Source organism: Homalodisca vitripennis, chromosome 5 (assembly GCF_021130785.1).
Source record: "Homalodisca vitripennis isolate AUS2020 chromosome 5, UT_GWSS_2.1, whole genome shotgun sequence".
In the NCBI taxonomy this organism is placed as follows: domain Eukaryota; kingdom Metazoa; phylum Arthropoda; class Insecta; order Hemiptera; family Cicadellidae; genus Homalodisca; species Homalodisca vitripennis.
Window position 1 is genome coordinate 105271970 of NC_060211.1, and position 27927 is coordinate 105299896.

Consider the following 27927-nt stretch of genomic DNA (forward strand, 5'->3'; position numbering starts at 1 on the left):
TAAGATGGAGAACAACAACAACAATAATTTATTGACATATTGTTTATACAGGTACACTATGCAAAAATATCATCAGAAATACCAATTCTATTTATGTCTTAATCGAACATTATCTCTCTTACTTCATACTAGGATCTTCCTCACACTAATGGCTGTACTGCCAGAAGATTTGAGAGTATAGGAGAAATAAACTAAATTGGGTTAAAAATAAATATTATTGATTCTATAAACACATTGAATTATGTTTATGTTTTCAAACATATTTTAGAACAGTTTAAAAAATTCTTTATATATGTATTTTAATTGTCTTGTTAAGCACGGGCCTGGAGAAAGTAGGTCAGAAGTCTCTCACTCCCCCATGTGGTGGCTGAACAAGAGAATTGTAAAAGCAATACTAATTAATTATAAGACGGCGGAATGAATAATTTCATGGCCAAAAAAGAAATAAAATATTGATGTCAGTTTAATTTATTTTTCTACAGAATCTGCTTTTAAGTTTACACACTTCCAGTGAGGCTTCAGTGCTCAGATCCCTTCTTTGTAGAAGGTTTCACCGCATGGTCTGCAAAATAAGCATTTGTCGCTTTGATCACCTCAGCATCTGACACATTTGTTTTTCCACAGAGGAATTTGTTTAGGTTTGAAAATAGAGTGAAATCTTAAGAGGCCGAGTGAGGAGAGTAGGGCACAGACGGCATGACATTTTCAATTCATTACTCTTTGCATCACTAAGGCAATCTTGTGGCTGGGAGCACTGTCTTGAAGAAAAAGAATTTGTCTACTTTTCAGATATGGTATTTTTGCTCCCAATAGTAAAAAAAAGTAAAGAATGTCTTATTTTACCAGGCGAAGTTAGGGCTAAGAAGCCCTCTCTAACACTATGCCTCAATAGTCTATGCCATCCACTAATAAAATTTATTAAAAATTAAATTGGTATTTGATTTCAAACTATTAACAATTTAAGTATTATTTTTGATGAAAGTATAATAAAAGATTTAAATATTCACTGTTATTGAGGAAGGATTGAAATAATGTAGATATAAAATAAGTTTCTGAACTCTTAATAAACCACAAGTTATCAAATAACTCTTTGTATTACACTAATAACCTAGTTTGGAAATTTTTGATTTCCTAAATGAGACTGTTTTTTCTCAAAATGATTAGGAGAGGGATGCAAAACAACTAAAAAAAGTTAAATAAGGTGAACTGTTAAGAAATTCTTTAAAATACAGTATTTGATAAAACATGAAGGCTTTTAATTTAATGATAGAATATTGCACTGTCTCTAATCTTCCCAATTTGGAAAGGAAGTGGGCATTTAGAAATATTAATTTGGTTTAGGCTAGAAAAGGGGGCAGTATATTATGGATAATTGTATGTTTTGAGTTTTAATATCATATTTCTTTCAAGTAATAAAAATTATTTGTTGTCAATGCAAAATTGTTTTGAAAATAATTGGGATTTCACACTAATTCTTCACTTAACATACCTGGATTTTCAACAAGTGGAAATACTCGTAACCTTCTGTTTTCCTTGAGTACAGACTTGAGCTCGTGATAACTCATGTTATGCCATATAAACTTCACATCTCTTACCATGAAGTCTTCAACATAAATGTTGTACATTCCTGCAACATTAAACAAAATATGTTTATCAAATTTATGATTTATTTTTACATTACATGTATTACAGCTAATTATGGATGATATGGTGTGATTATTATGTTTAGTGATTTATCTGTGTTGTGTCATGATTATTTGTTGTCCTTCTGACATGGTACTGGGGTATCTTTATGTGGTGGTGTTTGTTTTTATGTAAAACTTCTTTGTTGTCAACTTTAACTTTAGAATGTGCATTGCCATATAATGAGTTATTAAATTTTGTGTGTGCTTAAACTAATGTTTTGACATTTGACACCGGCCAAAGTGGACAAGTGTAGTTCTTGATTTATGTTTCCTTCATTCTAACACTTAACAATGGTAAATTCTCATTGAAATATGATATTTTTTGTTCTGTTATCACCACAAAATTATTCTTTTGTAATAATAAACTTTAAACAAAGAATAATGAAACTGCTGTGTACTTGTTCACATGTTATTAAAACTGATAGAATTACTGTGAGATTTGGTCCAATTCAGATAAAATAATAAATTGAATTGATAATTACAAAAATAAAATAATATTTATTTGACAGAAGTATTCAGAAAGACCAAAGAAGCCAATCATTAACCATGTTTTATGTAAAAAAAAAAACATAAATAACAGTTGTATTACTTAACCAACTAATCAGAGAAGAAAAGTAGAAATGACAAATTGAGGAGAAGTAATGGTTAAATAACAAAATAAAATCTAACCTCGTCTTGTTTTCATTTATTTTATTATGACCTAGAGTTAAAATTTCACAAAGCAATCAATGTAACTATTTACAATAGATAATAATTTAAATACAGCATTTCCTTCATTTAACTGTAAATAATCAGAACCTTACACTTTCTTTACTTGTTCTCCTTTTCACAATTCATGAAATCTCTTGGTTAGTAAAAATATGTATTAAAAATATTAGCATGCTTTTTTATATCTATACAGCATTTCTATATTCATATAATCAATATTATTACCTGAACTTGAAGGTAACAGGTCTGGCAGATAAGGTAGTTTCTTTATCAGAATAATACTGTCATAAAGGGAGGGTTGAAGTAAAGCTGCTATGGCATTCGCAATCAAAACAGCAATCTGTAAATAATTGAGTGGATAATAACATTATAATTACAACATTAGAAAACTAAACTGGTCTATAGAATCATTTTGGTGCCTTGCAATGTTTTATTGTATCAACACATCAAGGTCCGTTAAAGTACATCGAACAAAAAAAATTGCTTGGATAAATTCATTTGCTAAACCTTGTAATCCTTATTTTGATTTAATAACATTTTGAAATTAAATGCTAAAAACACAAAATAGGTATTATAATGTATCCATAAATAATTATCTAAGAAGAATTTAGCTTTTTATAGATTAATTGTAATATTATCTTATTTCTTAACTTTTTTTCTTCTAACATTATATTACTTGACCAGACTGGTAGATTTATCATTAACAAATTATATGTTTGTTTTTATCTCGTTGTAGATTTGAAACATAAATGACTACCGTTTCCAGTATAACTCACCATAATGGGTATGATGTGTGTGATCTGACCAGTCATTTCGAACACAATGACAGAAACAGAGATAGTGTGAGTAACTGCCCCGGCCATGGCTGCTGCACCCACTGTGGCATACCCTCCTGTCAAACAAGCGCACATCAGTAATACCTTTATATTACTATTTATTATGTGTTAATAGTCTTCAAAAATGGTTTTAAACTATCAAAGTAACAATAACAGAGATTGAAATTTATTTTGATGGGATTCAAGGGTCGTTCAATAAGTTCCTAGAAAAAGATTTTTTTTTAAATTTCTGAACCTCCTATCAGCTCTATACATTTTAAAAATCTTTTATCCAAATTTTCTAAGCCATCCAAAAAATATGATTTAGGAAGTTTTTCAAAATAAGCATTCATTTGCTCAATAACCTTGTTTGAAGTGAAGCATCGTCCGCCAAGCCATGTTTTCAAATTTTGAAACAGGAAAAAGTCACTGGGGGCCAAATCTGGCAATTAAGGTGGATGTTACAACGTTTCGAACTTTAATTCAGCCATTTTGGCTGTTGACAACATGGTTGTTCTTATTGTCGTCTGTTAGCAAATACGGCACACATCTCATAGAAATGATTTTTACTAACAACTGTTCATGCGAAATTGAAACTACTGCACCTTGTGATATCTGTGTAGCTTAAACTATTTTGTACACTTTAATTAGTCTATCATTGAAAATAATTGCTCGGTTTTGTATTGTTTTTCTTTAGATTTCTTAATTAATTGTTGAGAGTTTATAGCTTTGCACGGTTTTTTTATTTATTTATTTTTGCCCTGTTTTTATCCATACTGTTGACAATTTGATTAAGATTAATACTCATAATGTTTAATGAGACTCCCACCCAGATACAGAGCTTTTTAGCTCTACTGATTGAGTACTACTTCTTTCAGTTAATTCCTCTGATTCCTTCCAATTTAGACTATATTTCTTATATATTTTTTGTTCATTTATATATATGTATATGCATATTTTCTGTTTAGGTTACGCATGGAATGTATAGTTTGTATGCATATGAAATTGTACGTTTTGAAATATATACAAAATAGTTCATTTTGGGAGGAAGGAATTGTTATTTGCATTTTCGAAAGTAATAAAGTTTATTATTATTATTTCTTTCCCCCCAATCATTTCAGGAGTAGGCACTTCCACTGGTCATCACGATCAATGTTCATAATTTGAAGATGAACGGCCACGTTTAAACTCATTTACCCAATTATAAACGATTGCAAACACAGGAGCAGATGTGCCATGAACTTAATCCAACTCAAATTTGATTTCTTTCGGTGTTAAGCCTTTCAAATAAAAATGTTTATCACTGCTCGAAACTCACTTTTCTCCATTATAATAAATAAACAAAAGTTGTTCACTTCAATCATCAATAACAACAAAATTATGCAATGGATCAAACTGAAATTTTGACAGGTCTCTAGTTAATAACACTGCTTACAGACAAAAAAGGTTTTTCAACCCTATGAGCGCCACCTTTATGATTTTCGAAGGACTTATTGAACGTCCCTTGTATTTAAAATAAATGTTAAGAACTTGTTATTGTTGTCAAAGGAAGTACAAGATAATGTGATAAATGACTGAGGGTGGCAACAAGTATTAGATTCCAGCTACAATACTAGATAGGATGTTTGATGATTAGGGAGTACTGGAATTATGTGGTTCCAAACCATGCATTATTTTTATGGTCAGTGAAAGAATTCACTAAGAGTTGCCATATCACCATATCTGTGTTACCATTTGATAATATGGGGGAAAGAGGAGATTTACACTGATGAGTTGCTATCATTGTAAAGGGGGGAAAGCAGAATCCCAGCGCTTAAAACTTTGTTATCGATCAACATTAGCAATTAGCTTATTGATGATTAAATGTTCAACATATTTAATGGTACCTAGTTTAATTATATTTATTAGTTATATTCAAAAGGACACAACTCATGTATTTGGCCTAAGTGAATAATAGAGCCCGGAGATGATAAATAGTACTAAGTGTACTTGTATGTGATCTTTTTGACAATCTAATCTTTATTTGACAGAATATATTATTTTACAGAACACTTAAAAATATTACGAAGCTGTATTTTACATATGATATGTTGTTAATTAAATATTATTAGTCTACTTCTTTCTTTTGTCCATTGAACAGACAAGGGGGGCCCTGTACAGATGCAAACTAAGAAATCTAATCTTTCCTCCAATAACTAGTTCAAAATACAACATTTTTTGCATTTTTCTTTGGTCTTTTTCTTTGTCTCCCATCACAGTCAAATTGATTATATCAACCATTAAACGCTACAGACATTAGTTCTTAAAAAGTAACCTATATTGCCTTCATAAACAGCTTGTCCTTGTACAATACAGATACAAAAATAATCAGCTCAACTCGGGTAAGATTCCTTTGATCCTCGATCCCGTTTGATTTTCTCATGTCACTTTGCCTGACATGCAATACATCTGTGTAATCTCAAATCTTACTTTTAGATGAAAGCTAAAAAAGTATCCCACCAAAATAAAGCCAAAGAATAATAATAATAAATTTTAACTGTAAAGGGGGAGAGTGTTTAGTTTTTGCAGTTACATACATAATAAAGTTGCAAACATATATATTTTTTCATAATACGATTTTAACACACAATTTCCGTTACATAATGCATTTTATAGAAATATAAAAAAAGGAAAATGTTTGTTTCTTGGATAATTCTGGTGATATAACAGTCCTACCATATCTAATTTAAATAAATTTCATTTAAAACATGGGAGTAGGATGTCTTGTGTGATCAATAATCATTGCTCAGAAGGTTATTATGAAAATATCAAATTTTTATAGCCCTTTAAAAAAATATATTCGTAGAAAGAATAAAAGCAAATCTCAGATAAAACCATACGGACCAAAACTAAAGTACCAATTAATGTAATTGCTAATAATGAAAAATATAATGATTTTACTGTTGAATTATTGAATGAAGACTTTAAAAAATTCAATGTGTAACCACTTAAGATTGTTAGGTAATAGTAGTTTACACAGCTGTTGCATTATAATAAATAGTTATAATGCAGGAGATATACATTAATTATTCATATACAACAAGTACATATGTTCATGCTGTAATCTTTATAAATAAAATTACAATTTTTTTAAATGGAGCCCTTAAGAGGAGAAGATTAGACCACCAACTAGTAAGGAGCAATGTATCAGTCGATATTTCACCTGGTATTATTGGAGTATTGAGTTTTCCATGCCTGACTCCTTTAGGGAAAGACAAGTGGATTAGTTCTCCCACAACACGGCCGAATGCAGCTCCTATCTTGAAGACAGGGATGAAACTACCAGAGGGTACTGGTATGGTGGAACACACAATAGAGAAAAACCACTGTAAACAATAATGTTAGTTTGTTATTATAAAGTTTATGATGGACTTGTAGGTGCAATACACTTATTGTAGGGAATGACTGAGCAATTTACAAGAAAAGAATACAAACTCACAGTGTACAACATGAAGCCACAGAGGCTGACGAACACGTCTGTGTTTTTGGTGGTCCAGTGGCGAAGAATATCGGACTCCTCCACTGATATGTAACCCTTGGTCCATGTAAAGTTGCTGAATAGCCCGGCAACCTAACATACAAAAGTATACAAACATTTTTAACCAAATACACCCTGAACTAATAACTAACTTTATTCCTTTTATTGTGAGGTTACTAATGTTATTACCTGTATGTTAGCATTCTGACACTTTATTGCAGAGTTTTTTAATGGAGAAAGTCAATAATAATAATTGGTCTAAGCATTCAATTGTAAAATAATTATTTCTAATGATAACATCTTACTATATAAACAAAAACACGTCACTAAGCAAAAGCCAGAAAAGTATAAGCTCCACACCAGGTGTTTGACAAAACTGTTGAATAATTGAAATGCTTTTGGTATTTGAAATATAATTAATTCGGGAGTAGCACCAACACCACCAATGAGTACAGCTTGAGTTTATACTGAGGCAGTTCGATGGCAAGAACGCAAAGCTATGTTATAAAGAATGATATGTTAATCTGACATAACAGTGATTAACATAAATACATGTTTTTCCATTGAGTGCAAAACATTTTAGGGAAATAATATTCATTACAAGTAGAATTTGTTACACATATTTATGTTGTAAATATTTGACTTTATTTGTGTTAAATGTTTTGTACACATCACCAAAAAAGTGACTTATTACTAAGAAACTTTAAAGAACTTACAATGTTATAATAAATAACCGAATATGGTACAGAAGTTTAGCAATTGTACCTGGTCATGAGTGTTGAGATCACCTGCCATGTACTGTCCGAGGCCGAGAGGGAATGACACTGTGGATGCCAACAAAGCTACAATCCCGGGGTACAGGAACCGACTAAACACGCCATAAAATGTCACTTGTGCATAACAGTTTATAGATGTAGTATATCTACATTTTACATCATATAGAAAAAAAAAACTAATAATTCTTTAAAGGTTACAATGGTTTACAATTAAAACAGTCTAAATTTAAAGGTTTTAGTAAAAGAGCACTTAATAGAAGTAATATAAAAATTATTTTGATATTAAATATGGTAAAATAAAATTAGTGCAGTTTATTTCAAAGTAAAATATAATTAGAATAACCTGTAAAACTATGAATGAATCATTAACCTAATAGTTTAATATACCAACTGCATATATTATAACACATCTTTCTAATTACTAATGAGACAGAGGATTTTCACGATATCAGATAATGATGAAATTATAGATGAAATTGACCAATAAATGGCAGTATAATTAAACAAATTTGAAACATTACAAATAATGTTCAAAACAATTTTGTGGTAGTAAAAAATATGACCACATACATAATATAATATACATATTTACACACTTTTTCTGCAGGAAACTATTCATTTTCTTGTTACGCCTCATGAAAAGAACATACTGGCGATGTGACCATACGTAACCGGCTCCTCCCAGCCCACAGACAACCCTGGAACAGATTAATATTTTTGTTGCAGATTTAAAGTATTTAAAATATGATTAAACAGTTTAAGTAGTATTTTGTTTAATTATGAACATCATTAAAGATTGTGTAATTTATTTATCTTAGGTAAGAAAAACCACATTTCTATTTATAAACTATTAGCAATAGCTTATGCACATGATATGTTATGATAGCTATAACACTCAAGCTAAAAGTGAATTACATCACAAGCCTTGATGTGTGCCGTAAACTTTAACAATTTGCATCATGATGATAGTTCTGCACATTAGTTATTTAATCTACAACTATTCATATAAGTTGTGCGCCATACTACACTATCAAAGACTGTTCCAAAACCTATAAACATGAAAATTGATATTAAAAATATTTTAAACCTTTTTAAGGCAACATATTTAGTGCACAATCATAATTTTTTCCACTAAAATTACCAAATTCAAATGATTATTGTCGTACAATTTTTACAAATATTGACAATGTCAAAATTTAGCTTAAAAGTCTAGTCAAACTACCTAGATGCTAATTTAATAAATCTTATAAATTAAAATGAATCACAAAATGTGTTGGAAGCGCAAATCTTGAGAACAGCTGGACCAATTCGGTCAATTCTTTATGTAAAATGTCCATTGAAATCCGAGGATGGTTGTTATGAAGAAAAAGTTAAGAAATGTTACCTGGAATATTTTGGAATTCAGAAAAAATGGTAGTTTTTATGTTTTATAATTCAAATTAAACTGGCACTACCTAAACAGCTGTTGACAGCTATAATTCAACAAACTTTCTGAAACATCTGTTTACATTTAAATTTTATCAATAATAAGTAAACAGTGCTTGATTGGCAATGTAATGCAGATAGTAAATAAAACATTAATATATAAATTTTACTCCAGATTACACCAGTGATGAATTAAAATCATCTAATGCATTAAATACTGTTATACAACTAACCTTAATGAACAAAGTTATGAATGTTTTCATATAATTTACTTTAAACTGGTGGGCTTCCTTGACATTATGATATTACATTTTAACAATGGCTTATGGAAAAACAGAGAAATGAATACTAACATGCCTCAACGATTTTTTCATTCCGTGGCTACAGTCCAAAAAACAAGTGTAACGCAAAACTGTAACGATTATTTTGGAATGCTGCATAACCTTAATAAGGATTTTCCTATTATATCGAAAGTACATAAGAAGTAGGTAGGACTTCCCCCTAGGTCGTAATAGGCTTTTCAGTCCTACTTATGTGTGTATTTTCTTCATCAGGACAAGGCAAACTCACCTATGTCAACGATTTTGACCAAAACAGATATCCGAGAACTAGATAATCAAACGTATATAGTATTTTGATCGAGGTAATATGGCAAGCTAAACTGTGACATAGTAGGTAAGTGAATTTAAATGGTCTTGAGTACGCACTTTTTAACCGAAGTAGGCATCTCGGTCCTACGTAAGTATATAAACTTTTTCTTCATCAGAACAACAAGGCAAACTCTACTATGGTACTGGAAATATCTTAGACCTGAAATATAACAAGGACTGGAAATATATCCTTTTTGACCGAAGTAAGTTTCCGAGACCTGTGTGATCCGAGATTTGTGTTTTCTTGATCGGGATGACAAGGCAGATTTAGCTGTGACGTTATGTATATAATTAATTAGAACCAGAAATGCTCCTACACGTGCCAAACATGATATAATAATTAAGTTAAAATCTAATACTATTTACCATGAACTTAAATAATATCTACCTGATGTATGCCTACTTACGTTTTAAAATCTTTATAGGACTCCCATCATATTACATCATAATTGCTTTTCCTAAGTAATATAAGGACTTCGGTTCTAAAGATTGCGTGGGGAGCTGCGGGTCACAGCTAGTAATTATATCAAATACCAATGAAAAAAATACTGGGTATTATTGAATTCTATGGTACAATTTTGGGAATTTATTCTTCTGGTCAAGTCAAACAACAAGTGTAATATATACATAGGTCAGAAATTCCTAGTTTACTGTCTATTAATCTGTATGATTTTAATTATAATTGTTTATTTCAGAAACCAGTAAAGATGAATAAAAATCAAATTTGGCACAATTAATAATCTTGCAGTTTTAAATGAAAAGATACATTTATATTAATTTATTATGTCACGTTTCACAACGACAGACTGTTGAAGTTTTTAAGATTTAATAACTTTAGAACAACTAATAAGATTATGAACATATGGAAAGAATATTAAAAAGTAGTTAATCAACATAAAAATCAGACAAGAAATAATTTATATATATAAGGGTTTCACTGTTGTAATGCATGGTAAATTTTTAATTGTTTATGGCAATGTTGACCATGTATTACAACTGTAAGAGCTTATATAATAAATTAGTTGCTGACCGATTTTTATGATCTAGGTTTACAAATGTTAGTATTTACATTTAATAACTTTTATTAGCCTTGAAAAAAGTTTATAAGCTTAACACTATTTATGTTATTAAGCTTTAAAAGACGGTAAACTAAGCATATCTGACTCATGTTTATGTTACATTTTTGTTCACCTCGACCTAAAGAAAAAAATCTCCTAAATATTACCAGTATATAAATACTGCACTCTGCATATAAAATCTAAATACGATCAATAAATAATTTACTAAACAAATAAATATAATTAAAACATCACTTAGATAGTTGTAGCAATATATATATATGTTAATAATAAAAAAAGGAAGAACAAGCGGCTCCACTTGATCTTATAAAAATTATAAAAGAACTTAACTAATAGCTTTAAAAATAATAATATAAGTAAATACAGAGTTTGAGAGGTTGTTAACATGCCATAAAAAACTGTCATAAATATAAGGTAGTACCCAATAAAAATCATCATTATTTTTAAAACCTTTATATTAAATTTGATTACAAAACAATTGTAACCCCTTTAAAAATACTCTTTACTACTCTACTACGATACATTAGTCCAATTGGTGACTACATTATTCAAACCCCTTTATCATATTCATCTTCAGTAATGCCTTACAGCCCCTCTCATGTTTTTCCTGGCACAATCAATTATATCAAATATGAGTCTTTTCATACCCCTGTTTACATGTGAAATAAGAAAATCACTTGAAGACAAATCAGGTGAGTAATATATGTGAGACAGTGGGTAATAAAATACTTACCCCATAAGTGAATAAACTACAAGCTCTTGTGGATCAAAAGGAAAATCCATGGTGAAGTTTGTTTGGAAGAAAGCTTTAACAGTGTCTGCAAAAAAAGAGTTTATATGTAAATTAGAAAACATTTATAATAGTTGTAATTACTGTTAAACCATACTTAAAAATTAAAAAAATCTTTAAAATAAACCTGAAAAAGAATGGGATAAACTTTGAATACATAGAAGGATTTGTCTGTAAATTAAAGCTCAAATTACTGTGTATGTTGTTTTACCTTCCTTCTGAAACCACACAGCTAGAAGTCTGAACACGGTCGCCCCACACACGGCTGTGAAGAACCCTCGCCAGTAATTCCTCACCGCAAAATACACTGTGGTTACTTCAATACTGAATAGCACTCCTGCAATGAGTTCATTCAGTTATAGTTGTAGTTAATATAGTTATAGTAATTTAGTTTTGCAACTTAAATGATGACAAATATCTGCAATCCTATTACATTTTCAAATCATCTATCGTCAATAACAAATTAAAAAAAAAGAATAGTTATAACAATTCCTTTTTTAAATACTTGAAGTTTTACTGGATTTAACTGTAGATGTTAAACACCAAACAGCAAAAGACTTCATATTTAAACAAAAAAATTATATATATATATATATATATATATATATATATATATATATATATATATATATGTGTGTGTGTGTGTGTGTGTGTGTGTATATATATATAAGGCTCATGATACTAAAAGCTTTCTTGTTTGTCTGTTGAATGTCATACAAAAGTACCATTTTTTATAAAAATATTGATGCGCTTTGACTTTTACTTGTTTTGCTCAATACAAGATCAAAAACAATAAGTACTTTATGAATGACTAATCATAATTTGACTTGAATTAATGTTTTCAAAGAATATTTCAATATCTTTCAAAATTGGCTTAGATTATAAAACAAATATAATATCTGCAATTTCGATTAAATCAAATTGAGCTCTATCAGTGGTGGAGGACAAACAATAAAAAGAAATAGACAGTCACATACAAAAATTAATGGCTTTTAAAATTTTTACTAGCACTGCAACTTCTTAGATTGGCTATAACTAACCAAATAGCTTTAGTTAAGTGTGTGGCAAGTTCGTTGCCACACTTTTCAGTTTTAAGACCGTATGTATAAGGGTTTTTGATACCTGAAGAAGAGGGTAAGTTTCAATCCTCGAAACATGTGTTCTATTTTGTGACTTACGGCAAGTGCCCAATATCCTACAATCTTTCTAACCAAATTACTAAAAATGTATTTTTATTCACTTGATTAGAAAATGTAATATTATATATTTTTAAAACTGACAAAAAACTGTTAGTACACATCTAGTTTATATAAAAAAAAACACTAATCACTATTTCTAAATTATTTACGTAAAACAAAAAATAATTTTAATTTTAAAATTTATACAATTTGAAAAAAAACAATAAAGGCAAGTTATTGCACAGGGAAAATTATTACCTTACAATATAACCATACTTAACAAATACAATATAATGAAGAGTAATGGAAACTCCTATAATCAGTAAAAAAGTCAAAACAAAATTATCCTGACTCTTCAACATTTTATTTTGTTAACTATGTCAAGGAAATTAAGGATAATATTGGCAACCCTGCTACAAAGTCTCCTGAGGAATTTATTACAGATAACTACTGAAAATTTCAAATGGAGGTTTGTAAAACAGGAGGATGTGTTTAAATACAGTCAGAAAATTGAATAAATGACATTCCTTGTACATGATACTATAGCTGTTACCCACAGCTTTGCACATGTTTTCCTATTTAAATAACTGGTACGTCATAGGCATATCTTTTAATGGCATAATAAATGCTGTTCTTTTGATTGACCACCCTTAAGATTGTTTGCACTATCATTTGTTATCACATTTCTTTGTTTAAAGTTTGTTATAGACGATGGAAGGTTTGAAAGAATAATAGAATTCTGGACATTTCCTTTCATTATATGATCAATTTTGTAACATATAACAATAGCAAATGTCTGAAATCATATTATTATACTTAAATGCTATATAATTCATTTATAAAGCTATGTCTATTAACTATATTCCCTCAAATATCACTTTTTAGGCTTTTGTTTAAAAGTAGGTACTGTATTACTTGTCAATCTGACGTATACTAGTCTTGTATTTTGTACTAAAACAGAATTGTTCTCACCTAAAAATAAAAATGTTGGTGTTGTAAATAAATAAAAACATAAAATTTCTATACAGGGTTTATAATCAATGTGTTAAGGAAGATAAGATTAGCAAACTTTTGCAATACTTATTTTTCACAGCTCTAACAAATTACTCATACATGAGGTACCCAACAGTTATACTCATACTATCAAGCTGTGCTGAGAGGGACCTGAATGCTAGACATATTCTCTTGTGCTTTCAGTGAAGTCAGTGGTAACACCTGGGAAGGTTGAAAATCTCTTTCTTTGTATCCGTTTCACAGTAAATATTTTTTTTAAGTTTCTTGTTATGGTGGATGTATAAGGTTCTTTATCTCTTCTGCTTTCTAAAACCACTCCTTTTTCATGTGGCATGAAATTAAGTGAGGTGAATAAGTAAGATGCCTATATACAGTTGGGTGTTATGCAACTCTTTGCTATGAGATGGCTGCAAAAAAAATTAAGTGCTTGTTGTGGAGGAAGTTTCCATATTTATTTCATTTGTAAGCTGTTATCAACATCACCACATTTTCATAGTACAAATTTGCAACAGTATGCTCTTTGCACAAGTTGGTCATGATAAAAACAAGTACAAGAACAAACTTTTACCATGATTCCAAATATTTTCTCAGATAAAGTTGATGAAGACACTGATTTCGGAACACATCGATACTATACTACACATATACTGCCCAGTGCATGGAGCTGTTGGTCACTCCTTTTATACATAAGTTCAAGCTAAATTTGAACATTATCTGGAGTAGTTACCTCCAATAGGAGCCCCGAAGCAGCTGGCCACCCCAACAGCACAGGCAGCAGCCAACATCTCGGTGTTGCGAGATTCATTCTCATAAATCCCCTGGAATGATGTGACTAGTTTTGACAAGAGGGTTGCAGCGATACTTGCTATATGTACAAAAGGACCCTGCACAAACAGATATTAAGCTTTGTTAGTAAAATAAATGTAGTAAATTTCATTTATAAAAATATCACGTGTTTATGGAGTTTTAATTTCCTTTAATATAATGGAAATACAAAACACAATTTAATATAAAATCTTTGTCCATGGCTTTGCTACAGTTAATTTAAATTAAAAGATAGCTAATTGTGAAAACAAAAACAACTTCTAAACTACGAAAATCATTGCTTTATCTTCGACCTATTGATAAAAACAAAAATCAAGAATTTATTACTACTAGTAATTAATCACCTCTTTACCCAAAGGTAATCCACTGCCAAGGGTGGCAGTGAGGCCTATAACCTTGGCCACTAGAGTGCGGAATGTCAGGTACTCTTTGAGTGACACTCCCCGCAGGATTGTCTTCATCTCCGGGATCCCAGAGCCTGTAACAAACCATCACAGTCCTAGAGTCTGTCAGTTTCCTGTCATTGCCTTGTCTTCATCTTCAAAACATTTAGATACTAAATTGAATGGTGATCTTCATCATAGCACAGGTCCTGTAGCATGTCTAAGGGAACTGCATGGAAACCTGTCTACTATATTTTACATTAATATAGATCAAAATGATATATTAATAAATATTTTTTCCATTCTACTATTCTTTCTAGTGGCAAATCCTCTTTACAGCCTTATTCTGCCTGTCATCATGAGTCATTATTTTATTAAATAAATGATTTTAGATGTCCATACAACATTAATTTTTTTATAGTAATTGGTTTATAGTAAGTGATATACCTATTTGGAAATTTTTTTCAAATACAGAATAGTTAGTGGTAGACTTAGTAGTCCAAGTTTAACATTGTATACTACTAAACAGTAGATTGAGGATTATTGATAATGTGATTACTTTTACTATCCCAGCTTACATAAACAAATTCATTATCATAGACATTGTAGGATTAGTTAATGACATTCTTAGAAAAACGATTTTGGCCCTGCAGAGCTCCAAAAGTGTCAAATAATTATTCTGGATTAATATTCATTTTGTAGAATAGGCATTCCAAATTTGGTTAAATTCCATGCAACCATAAGACCTCTGCAATAATCGTGTAAATATTGATTTGGTTCTGTGGCTCCATCCAATCAACTCTACAAAAATGTCTAAGAGCTATTCTTAGTTAACATTTGCCCCGTGGATTGGCATACCAATTTTGGTTCCATGCAATCATAAGGATGTATTAGTTCTATTGTTAAGTTATTTTGTACCAAAATAAAGAAACTAGTGAAGTGCTAATCTGTATTTTTCACATTTTTGTTTTAAAAACTATCAATTCTGAAAGATGCACAAATATTGATGTTGTTGTACCTATAGACTGTGGAGCCACAATGTGAACGAATCCTGCGGAGAACAGGATGAGACAGACAGGCAGAGCTACCCAAGCCATGTACTGCGCGAAGGGATGGGTGGTCAGGTCTCTGTAGAGCCAGATGCGACCTGCAATCAGTCAACTTACTTGCTACATTAACGAATTCTGCTACTTTAATTTCTTTTTAGATTAATGAAACAATTAAAAATTTTCTGATTAAAATATTGTATCATTATAAACTCATCATATATAATATTGCAATTCCACTAAACAATTAATAGCACTGTAACATTAAACACAATTATTCATTCAAAGTATCTAATTTGACCAGATAAAAGAATTCATGTATTTTACTTGTACCATATAATTACCATGTTACAGTATAAAAAGACATACAAAACAAATTTTTATCAGTAGATATAGGCATACAGCAGTTTTGTTAATGAACACTATTTTTATCGGTGTCTCTATAATATACAATAATAATAAAAACTGTAAAACTCTGCACTAACATTATGATTGTTGCTGATTAGGACTATTCAATTTAGACTGAGAACCTAGAACTGAGCACAAAGGAATAAAAGTTGTATTATTGTTTTAGGTATGTTATTAAATGTATGGTGATTTTGATTTGGTCATCTATATAATAGTGGTCCTTAACCTGGGAGGTATGCTCCCAGGGGCGTAGAAGATTTTCAGGAAGGCATCAGTGTATTAGGATAGTAGGAAAAAGTAGGAGAACGCAGCTAGCAATTGATTCTCATAATGCTCACGTGTCAGTTGTTCATTGAGTGATTTTTAAAGTGGTTGATTAGTGTAGTATACTGCAATTTTTTTGGACTAGTAAACATAAAACGTGGGACAGACAAGTTGTGTGTTTTTGTAGAAGGCTTAAAAATGGTCATATAAGTGCAAAAGAAAAAAGATTGGATAGTTGTGATTATATTAAATATGGATTCATTTCCATTAACAAAAATGATTATTTATTATCTCAGAGCATTCTTTGCAATGCTGTTATGAATAAAGATGCCATGCAGAGTTTTGAAACTCTATTTATTGTACTAGAAGTTTTCGAATGGAAAATGAGAAAGCTGTTAAAGATACATCTGCCACTGCAATTTATCAATGAATTTAAAGACCTTATTTCACAGCATTTGGTATTAATTAAAAATTAAATTGAAGAGGGACAAGTAATTTTTATTCTTATTAGAGATAAAACCAATACCATTTTTATTTGTACGTGAAAGTGTAATGGTAACAATTACATAATATCCATAGAAACATTAACAGAAAATTTAAATCTTTCATATTATTTATTTCCAAGGATACCAGATGTTTTATTAAAAAGATACAAGTTGTGGCTGGATGTTATATTGTGCTCTCTTCTCGCTCTCACTCATTTGTAAAGGAACAAAGAAGGAAAGTTTAGAACTCTAGAAAGAGCTTATCTTACAACCTTATCTTCGTTGCTTGTGTCTTTTGGTCAACTGCAGTAACTACAAGGAGTGTAGTAAAGGAAAAAGACACTTCCAAAGGGCTACGCAAGAGGGGAAGAAGTTTTTAGTAGGAACCTACACCACCAGAGCCCATCAACCACTACCACATCGCAAAACTTGAAAGAGAGGTGTTTTAACAGAGAGGTTGTATTCCAGGACATCAAAGTCTAGAGACATTAGAGGGACCTAATCAGACCTGTCTGCTACCATCAAAATCATCTCGAGTATTGTACCTGCTAGAAGAATTATGGGTGTCGGACGTCTGTAACGGATCCTGGGAGCGGTACTGAATTTTCGAGTGGCTGACCGCTACAGTAAGTTGCGTTGGACGGAGCGGCTTACACTGGGGGAGGTCACATTCCCCCACAACACACTCACACACACCCATCGGACACTACCTGTCTTCTTCATGGACTTCTTCCACTTGAGAATTTAAAGATTATTTGGGAAATTGTTTGAATCTTTGGCAAATTTAAACTGTTAATAATTTAAGTCTAAATTAAACCTCATGATCTGTAATTTATTTTAATATGGCACATAGTAATTTCCTGATGTTTGGGGAGAGAACTGGCAGTTTAAGTTGACATGAGCTGAGACCACATTCAGGAACAGACAATAGAGTCATCTTCCTAAACAGGTAGAAAAACAAGTAAACATCCGCAAATAGCTTTGGAAGCTGCAAGGTTGTTGGTCCAATTTTCTTCTACACACCTCTGTGAGTACGGATTTTCAACATATGCTTATCTACAGTCTATAATCGAGAAAAACTAGACGTCAAAAGTGATCTGCAATGTGCTTTGTCCTGCTAAATCCAGATATTTAAAAACTGTAAAAGACAGTGCTAACCTTCTCACTAAGTTACAAAGTGACCGATATAATAGGGTTATTAACTAAACCCTATTATACAAATATAATTTGTATAATTATAATTTGTTATTATTTTATAACAAAAATAAATTTTGTTTTGAGTTTAATTTTTTTTAAAACTTACTGGTGGCAACAAGTGTAGGATAAGAGTACTCAAACAGGTATTTTTGATAATTTTAAATGTTTGATTGAACAATTTTCAAATATTTAATTTTAAAACTTGTAAATCTAAAATCTACCATAACCTACAAGTACAAATAAAAATTTACTACTTGTGTTGTTGACCACATAGGGTGATGATGGTAGAGGGAAGGTGTGACCGAATTTCAGTGTACTAAGAGAGGCACAAAACCTGACAGTTGAGAACCTTTGCAGTATGATATGGTCGTAATTTATGAGAAAAGCCAGTTTGTTCTTCAAGAGATTCATCAACGTTGTCAATGTAATGAACATCAATTTCCATAGGATTAGATTAGATTTCCAGGATTGATTAAAAAGGACAAAATCTCATAGTTTATTCCAGTTAGATTAATGTTCCTTCCGACTAAATGCAGCATATATAACTGCTCATGTGTAAAAACAAACCTCAGGTCAACTCTAACTTTCTCTAAAGTTTGCCGCTGTGACTTACATAGGAATGGATAGTGACAGCAGATGCTAGTAGCACCAGGAACTGAGAACGTTGCAACACAAATCCTAGCCTGTTTGATGATTCGGTTTGTATTTTAAGAGTATGGTTTATGCTTAATTTTCATTTAGGATAATTTTAGAGTTGTTTAACGTACTTAACTTTAATATTTTCATTACTCAACTTTGGTGTCTATAAAAGACATTTTTAAACATCGCCAAACAAAATAGGTGTCCTCACAACAATGTATGTTATAAATATAATAACAATAAATCAAATTTCTTTCAGTATATTAAACATACATCAAAACAACACAAACTACAACACCGCGTCTTATAAAAATAGGACACCACAACTCGACAATACGACACTCAACATCTGCTCAGTGTTGCTACTTGTAAGGAAAAGTATCACGGTAAATTACCTAACCAAAGCAAAACCTACTTGAAAACCTTCATTTCCACATCTTCTTGGTCTTAGCTCCACCCTCTGATAATTTTTCTTCTCTTACGAGGGCATATTGATAAGATTTTGTTTTGGCAAGTTACTCTTATGTTTTTATAAGTAAATCATAGTTGTAGACAAATTTTAAATCTACAGTATATATAGAACTATTCCGTTTTTAACCACTTATTTTGATATTACAACAAAAAAATAAACCCAATTGGAATAAATAATACTTTTTTGTTACACTCTTATTACCGTATCTTTTGCACGATCGTGTTACTTTTTTATTCAAGATGGCTGCGACTGCCAAAGGATGTGCCTACAGAGTTGTCTAAGCTACTGAGTGCGTGATTAGACGTACACTCTCTGGCTTTCGCCATCCTGGTGCCAATGACTGAGCGGCTGAAAATCTAAGTCACTATCACGTTATGAGGTGTTCAATTCTGAGAAAGCTAAGAATCGAATTTCTTGGGTTCAATGCAATACACCCTAACTCATGACAGTAGAAAACAGTTATTTACCAAATAACGGGGAAAGTGGTGGTCTGATGCACTCCACAGTTTGATGAACTTCAAACTTAGGGACAATTGAAATATCACCGTCTCAACAGCGTGGAATTCGATTTGATTGTCATTATAAACTGGCATTAAATTCAAATTGTCCATTTTGAATAGGCGCAACATGGTGAAGACAAAGGTCTTCGGTGCCGTGCACATTGCCACAAGAGAATCAGAGACACCCCTCCTCACTAACTCAAATGTTACTATGGAACTCATCACGGTAGCATCAAAGGCCGTGATGATGTATGCGACATAGTGGTTGCGTAGATTTATGTGACACCTACCTTTGTTGCACATGTTGATGCCATGATCCATGATAAAGCTCAGGAAGGCCATGATCAGACCCAACAGAGCCAAGAACACCCAATCTTCCCCCAGCTTCGCGAAGGTGTGCTTCCAGATAAATCCAAAAGCGGAGGCGAGTTTTGATGCACATTTTCCTCTGTATTTGTGGAGCTCTTCGTTTCTTAACCTTTCTTCTTTTCTTCTTTGTTTCTCTAATTTAAGTGCTTCTTCTTTGGCAAATTCTCCTAGCTCTTTTGTATAGCGGCCATACATCTGTAAAATGTTAAAATTTATTAGCTGACACGGTCCTTTTAGGTATAAAACTATTATCAATTTGTATACGATTTTACAGTGACTGTGTACACAATTAGAGAAGTAACTTTTGATTAAGGCACAATTATTTCTCATGGATAAGCGAGTAAACAATAGAGTACAATTTGATACAATGATGCAGTGACGAGAGTGTTGTTGAGGGTGCAGAAAAAAATACGAGAAACATTTTTCAACTATTATTGAATAAACCCAAGGTTGAATGATAGTGAGTTTGGTAAAAGTTGTCGATATGTTACACATATATTTTATTTGTTTACGTTTCTCCCAACCATAGTGACAGACAAACTACGTTTGGCAGGCTATTGAATACTCTTAACATGTTTTTGCCATATTGTACTATCATTCCGGACAATCAATCTACGTTAATTATCAATTTTTAACCAACTTTAAAGCATGTGGAGACTATACAATATGCTCTCCCACCTGGAAATTCAACGAGTTAACAACTTTAAAACTGTTCTTAACTAGATACTACGTTTGTTCATGTGTTTATCTCTATCGTTCTTTACTCTGTAAAGAACAGTGTAAACGGATTTTTAAATAGTTACTTGTAAATGTGGAAATGTTATTGGAATATTGAAGCCGAATGAGTCTGACAATCTCACGAAAACAATAACAATAGATTATGGTCATATTATCAATGCATAAAATAATGAGCATTATTATTTGTCCTAATTCATTAGTTATACATTCACTCCCATTTATTGATCAAGCCATGTAAATTATATCCATCATATAACTAACGAATAATAAGATCACATTCCTAGTACAAAATTAACGCAACACATACATAACTACTAATAAACTAGTCCATTGAGTAATGGATATCTATTACTGATTAATGGCAATACAAGATTCAGATCTTAAAAATGTCATTTCGATGATAACTACTATAGTATATGCATAAGTTATTATGTTACTATAGGAATAACGGTTAATCATTAAAGAGAAGTGTGTGTTCTAAATCATTCATATGGGAGCTGTATAAGTTAAAAGCCACTTAGTTCCATATTATGGTACCGGTATTTGATATTTATAACTCTGCTGGTCTAAAACTTCAGTTGATTTAAGCTATTCCATTCCAATTTTGTACCAACTTGTAGAGGTTTTTTTTATTTCGGCGAATGAATGCAATAACATGAATGGCGTGTGTTATCGTTAAACAACGTATAACGCTAACCCGAATTATTATTATAGTACAAGACATACCATTGCAAGCCTGGGTAGTTAACCATTGCAAATTAACTGTAGTTTAGTCCTTTAGGCTGATATAGTATTTTGTAGCTCCAAAATAAATAGTAATATTATATTATTAAAATTAGTTCAAACCGCCATTATACTGCCACAACTAACATTATTCGTACTGCAGTTAGAGCAGATTGTTACTAGATATGAGATTCGCTCTGATTTTAAACATCTTACAGTTTGGGATGGCAATAAATCTTAAAATACTGTGGAGCGTGTGGTACATACGCCCCCATTCATTAGCTACAACAGTTTAGCGCTATAGAGGCGTATATAATTGCAACCCCCTTTTACTGGGTATGGTGTATAAAAAGTAAGGGAAATGTTTACTAAGTTTAGAGTAAGCTTTCCTATAATCACGAATTATATAATGCCTTTCCATGAGTGGCTGCCTTGTTCATACGTCAGCAACACGACACTGTGTACATGTTACTGTAAAAGTTAAATCTGCAAGCGAAAAAAGCGAAAATTATGTCACATTTAATCTTCTTTCCTCTGTTTAAAACATTTTATGAACCTCTACACGGCACGAAAAACTGCAAACCCCAATTGTTAATTTCCTGTTAAATGCGTGTGTTATAGTAGTGTTCAGATCAATGGAAGGTTCAACTGGACCATATAATTATAAAATCATTGTTTCATTCAAGCCTTGGCTTGAAGCTTCTATTGATCTGAAGACTACCTTAAATTATTCTCCTATACACAGTAGTAAACTTAAGACCTCAGACTGAATCCTAAAGACAAACTGAAACATTTGTCTCACAATTTTGTTTACATTTTGGGAATGGAAGGAGCCGAAATTGGTATAACATGTATTATGACCAATGTGAGGTCGCTTTAAAATGATACGAGTAGAATAATTATTGCCTTCACGTATTCAACTAGCATATAGGTTTTGCACTTACAAGTTGCTCAAGATAAACAAACTTAGCTAACTTAACAATTAAAAGTACTCAAAATACAAAACAATTAATAAATTGAATAGAGGAGAGGTATTGAACGTTTATTATTGATTCGAACTATTTGAAAACAAACAGAATATTCTTAACACCAAAGACTCAAGGCATGATATGTAGCTTACGATTTGACACTGATAACAGCATGTTGAATTAATGTAAATGTCGAGTTTTTAGCTCCAGTTCACTTTCCTCATGATGCAGCGTCTGGAACCTGACGTTGTCACAAACTTGACACCTGGTATCTACAATCATCTTTGTCTGAAGGAATAAAAAATTCTAGATTCCAGACGTTGGACTAAGAGGAAGGTGAACTGGAGCTAAACTCGACATCTACATTGAATCAACCCTTCCCACCATAGTTATGTATATGTTGAATTAATTACGATGTGCGTTTATCAGCCAATATCAATTCAGAATAATTAACTGCCGCAATGCGTTCTTGTCTATTTCAATAAAATTATTATTGACATTTTGCGCTGTTTCAAAAAATTCTACAACATATGGTAAACATATTCAAATTCGCGCGCGCCTTGTCATTAAAATATCAAGGCGACAGTAGCGAGCAGAAGTTTACATGCAGTGGCTCTTGCACGGCCTTGCACCAGGATACACTGGCGTGCTGTGATATGATGGAATACCTGCGAGTATGGCGATCAGTAATGAAAACGGAAAGGGCGTATACGGCGATACTGTCACAAGGACTAACATGGCATACCTTCCGGAGTTGAAGGCCGAGGTAATAAGCACTCTCAGTAAACTGAGACTGATCCGCAAAACCCTGGGAGCGTGCCTTAACAAGATAACTAGGGCATGTTATCTTGTAAAAAGACAAAAATAAGCACACGAAATGGATAACGAGAAATGCAGAATTCTCTGGAGTCTAGATTCAGTTTGGTATGGTCGACTCGAATAACCGACGAACGAGATCTGTATTTGCAAAAATAAACTACATAATTGTACACACAGTATGAAAATTAATATTACAATAGTCATGCTCCAAACGTTTCACTATCCCACCACAAGTTTCTCACCAGTTAGGTATAAGAAGAGCACACGAGTGCATGATTTGTGGTATTTTTAAACCTCTTCACGTCAAGACCTTCTCATAAATAATGATTCATGAGATGATGGTTTTAATTTGAAAACTGTGTTTCCATTCCTTCCGATGTTTCATCAACTTTGAAAAATTGAATTTCTCTTTAAACTATAGTTTCAATTCCTTACTCATGAATATTCTTTCAGTTTAGTCGTTAAGAAATAAAATTAATAACACATTTATAATCAAACCTACTATTTGAATTAAAACTGAAATATATCAACCTAAATCTTTGACAAATGAGCAAAAGTTGACACGCAGCTCATACGTTTTATAAGTAAAATAAAATAAAAATTTTGGATCTGAGAGGCAATTGCCTTTTCGTTGGAAGCAGGAATAGAATTTCGAGATTTGTTTGTTTTAAACGCAGTATATTAAATCCCCTTAAATACTTTACACAGTGGATTAATAAATGCATAAAAGACTCAATCACAATTTGGCGCATAATGTACAAAATCAATTATTATAAATTAAACAAATGTAATACATATACCAAGTTTTGGCAATTCTGAGTGTTTGTAATTTGTATTTACAATGGTAAATGCAATTCTCTCTGTTTAAGACCTGATGCTATTGAATCTACATGGAATGACGTTATCATTCTAATGAAAGGTTTTAATTTTGAAAGTTAAAAAATACTATTGTGGTAACAAATATCAGGAAAAATATAAGGATAACGGCATAGATTGTCTATGCATTCAATTTTATTACATTTAAAAAGTACTATACACAAACATGTGTATGAAAAATCACGAAGTAAATACATTTCACTTAATGCTAAACAGTTCAACTCAAGAACTGTTATGCAAGAAATCAAAATAATTCAATTTTATCTATTTTATACGTAATAATCCTATATGTTTCCTAAACACTACAATTATAGTTAATTAGAAAGTCTGAGAAGTCAAATTTTACATACTATTTATTTTACGTGTTTAATTTTACACGGTTAGTGAAATTATAACCCTAAAAATTTATTTCTTAACAATAAATAATATATATCATACTGTGTTTGAACAGTGACTTTATTCATACAGATTTTCCAGTGAACAATTGAAGAATGGACTTGAGATTTGCTCCTGGCTACGTGACCTGCACACTTTCAGTGAGAATATAGGGCTGGACAGTTTCCATCCTATAATTAGGTTGAGGCTTTCACAGTAAGTGAATACTGTCCATTCTATAATTACTTTGTTTGTTTGTTTCGCCAGGCGTTAACAATAGTTGGTGAGGTTTAGAATGTTTACTATAAATATTTAAAATAAAGTCATAGAAACAATGTCCAATATGTCGCTAAATTGTGCAAGTGTTCAGTGTTTGAAATGTGGTAGAGAAAACGTATATTTTTCAACTCAAACATAATTTACAGTTTTAATTTCTTTCACAAAGTTTGAAAACTTGTTAAAGAGTATCTTACCTAGTTAGACAGTTCTAAAATTTGTTTTATATGAATGTTACACAACATGTTTCGAGACAAGTCTCACCTGACGTTATCGTTAAATGAACAATATTATGGAATTTTCGGTAAATGTTGTACGTATCATGTTTTAAGCTTTCGTTGAATTTTCATTTATCAAAACCCTAACGATTTAACATTCATCTCTAAACATGCAATGTGAAGTTCAATAAAACATTTTCGAACTCTTAAACAAGATAAGGTACAATAATTTGGTCTATTATCAAAGTTACGTTTCTATTAAGAACATAAATATAAGAATATTATAACCTGCGAACCTGTGGATATCTTTAGAGGTCTCTAGAAAGTTACAAAACTAGATGTTAACAGTGAGTTATGAACAATAATGCTCGTGTCAGAACGCACCCACGGAAGGAAAACGAGAGGAGAACGAAACGTAGGTGGAACTGTCAGTAATTACTAAAAAGAAAAGGAAGATACGCTTAAATAAGAGTGTACTGATGGTCGGGTGAAAGAAAATTTCCCTAAAAATATCTTTGCGTGGGTGTTAGGGTCGAATTTAGAAAATAAAGACCCGTAGGCTCCACCTGTTGGGCGGGCCCTGGGTTTGCAATATCCCTCAATTAAAAAGGAGATCGAGGCCCTCCTCCTGAGAATCGTTGAAAAAAATAGGTGCAAAATGGTGATTTTTAAGGGGATTTTCACTAAATATTATGTATTATCTGGCCTGAAAATATTAATGGTACAATTAATGTTTGCACATATGGCTGAGAAGATTTAAGACGTTAGATAACTGTAATATAGTTAATTTATAAATCAGGTCTGGAAGTGAAGATAAGCCACAGAAGTAAACACAACTTTAACAATTTAATGTTCATTGGTAAGTCAACAAGAAAAGTACAAGTCAACATTAAGTACTTATGAATAAACTTTTAACCATAAATTAAACGTACTGCAAACCATGTTGACTTCAGTCACTCTTACAGATTGGCTTCCATCAAAGCTTCCCCGTTTATGAAAGAATGTCGTGTTTTATACTGAGCAAGGCCAAAACGCTTACCATGTCTTGTGATAGGTAACAGAGGTCCGGAGTCTGTATTTTATAAGCTCAGTTTAAACAATGATCTTTCCGTAGAGCAATTAGTCACCATCAATGATCTTTACGCCACTTCTAGGTTAGGAAAGCAATGTTTTACGTTGTTTTAAAACATAAATTATACATCCATCTTTATTTACTAATGTCCTTTTTATTTTTCATATTAATTTTGAAACTGGTGGAGAAATTCTTGAATTTTAAAACTTCGCTGGACAATTATTCGTCTGGATCTTCGTTGTAGCTGCCTACTAACGTTTTGCTTGCTGCTAACACCTCATCATTAGAAATAATGTTCTAATTTTGAAGGAACCCAAACCTCGTATCCATAAGTTCGTATGTTGAAGCATCTTGGTCAATGTACCTTCAAGTTCATCTATGACTGTAACGAAGCGTTGGGTCCGGAATGTATCAGATTGAGGTTAGGTCAACTTCCGGAGCTTGTACACATTCAAGAGCAGCTAAACGTACATTTCTTTTCAGTTTATGTTTTGATTCAACTTTATCTTCACATTCTAAACAGTCAGTTAATTTTATAGCTTTCAGCTCATAGTCCTCGAACTTTCCCGTTTACCTTCAATAAACCTTCTAAAACATTTCAACAATGACGCGCCTGTGTTCACGTCGGTTTTGTAAAGATTCACTAGTTTTGTTTACTTGATCCAAAATATCGTTCCAAAAAACGGCATAGAGCCCTGTCTCCAACTAGTTAATTTTTCTAACTAAACCCAGATCAGCCACTCTTGATATCGCTGGATCCTCCATATTATCTGAAATGTTCGCACTGCTTTATTTCTCGATATCCTCGCAAAAGAGCTTTGGTAGCATCAGCTCACATGAACATCGTGTTGTTGTCGTCCATTTTTCGTACAAGAATGTTTTAAAGCACTCGGTTACAGTCTGTTATCTGTTGGTTAAAGCAGTGAAATATACAAAAATCTTCCCTAAAACGAGCGTTTGTAACCCTTTGTATTTTCCGTTCATTGCAGAGGCGTTGTAAGACTTACCGCGACAGATTTGATGTCCAGATTATTTTCTTCCAAAAAGGTACACAGTCCAGTAAGCATATCTTTTGCTTTATGCCCTTGATTAGGTATGAATGTCAAAAATCTTTCAATAGGTGTGAAATCTTTCAAGTACCTAAGGATCTAGCTGAGTTGGTCAACACGACATTCATCGAGTGTTGAATCTAGAGATAGTGAGAAATATTTATACTTCTTGATTCGAGATATAATCTCATCAAACACTTGTTTTCCTATTGTGTTTACGAATTCCTCCAATATTGTAGAACATAAGTAGTTGGTGTGACCACTTCCGCGGTTTATTTGTGTTTCAAGATGGACCCTTAAAAACAACTCATACTGTGCTAGGATCTGTAAAATCCCCAGGTAGTTGCCATTTCGCAGTGATCTAAGGGTTTCACTCTCTCCCCTACATGTTAAAATCCTTTCACTTATAAACACTATTACATGTATCTATTTTTAAGGACCTCCCGCCATAACATGAACCCTTGCTCGCACTCACATACTTTGGTCTAGTCGAAAGCGTTCGGAGTGCCATCTTCTAAACAGGCCAACTAGATCTATATCGACGTAAATTAACTGCATAATTCTATACATGTACTATGCAAAGTAATA

General features: G+C 32.0%; 1 protein-coding gene across 7 annotated transcripts in view; it reads right to left on the reverse strand.

The window, feature by feature from the left end:
• The window catches only part of LOC124362642 (chloride channel protein 2), a 153010-nt gene that overhangs the window by 12508 nt on the left and 112575 nt on the right, over positions 1 to 27927 (reverse strand). For all 7 annotated transcript variants that reach the window (XM_046817325.1, XM_046817327.1, XM_046817326.1 and 4 more), the window contains exons 2-14: positions 20147 to 20420; positions 15864 to 15992; positions 14807 to 14940; positions 14365 to 14521; positions 11657 to 11782; positions 11389 to 11473; positions 8098 to 8199; positions 7491 to 7593; positions 6687 to 6818; positions 6411 to 6573; positions 3170 to 3285; positions 2619 to 2733; positions 1490 to 1627 (exon numbers count right to left, since the gene is read on the reverse strand). In XM_046817325.1, coding sequence (XP_046673281.1) covers positions 1490 to 1627; positions 2619 to 2733; positions 3170 to 3285; positions 6411 to 6573; positions 6687 to 6818; positions 7491 to 7593; positions 8098 to 8199; positions 11389 to 11473; positions 11657 to 11782; positions 14365 to 14521; positions 14807 to 14940; positions 15864 to 15992; positions 20147 to 20420 — 1774 coding nt within the window. The remainder of the gene's footprint in view (positions 1 to 1489; positions 1628 to 2618; positions 2734 to 3169; positions 3286 to 6410; positions 6574 to 6686; positions 6819 to 7490; positions 7594 to 8097; positions 8200 to 11388; positions 11474 to 11656; positions 11783 to 14364; positions 14522 to 14806; positions 14941 to 15863; positions 15993 to 20146; positions 20421 to 27927) is intronic.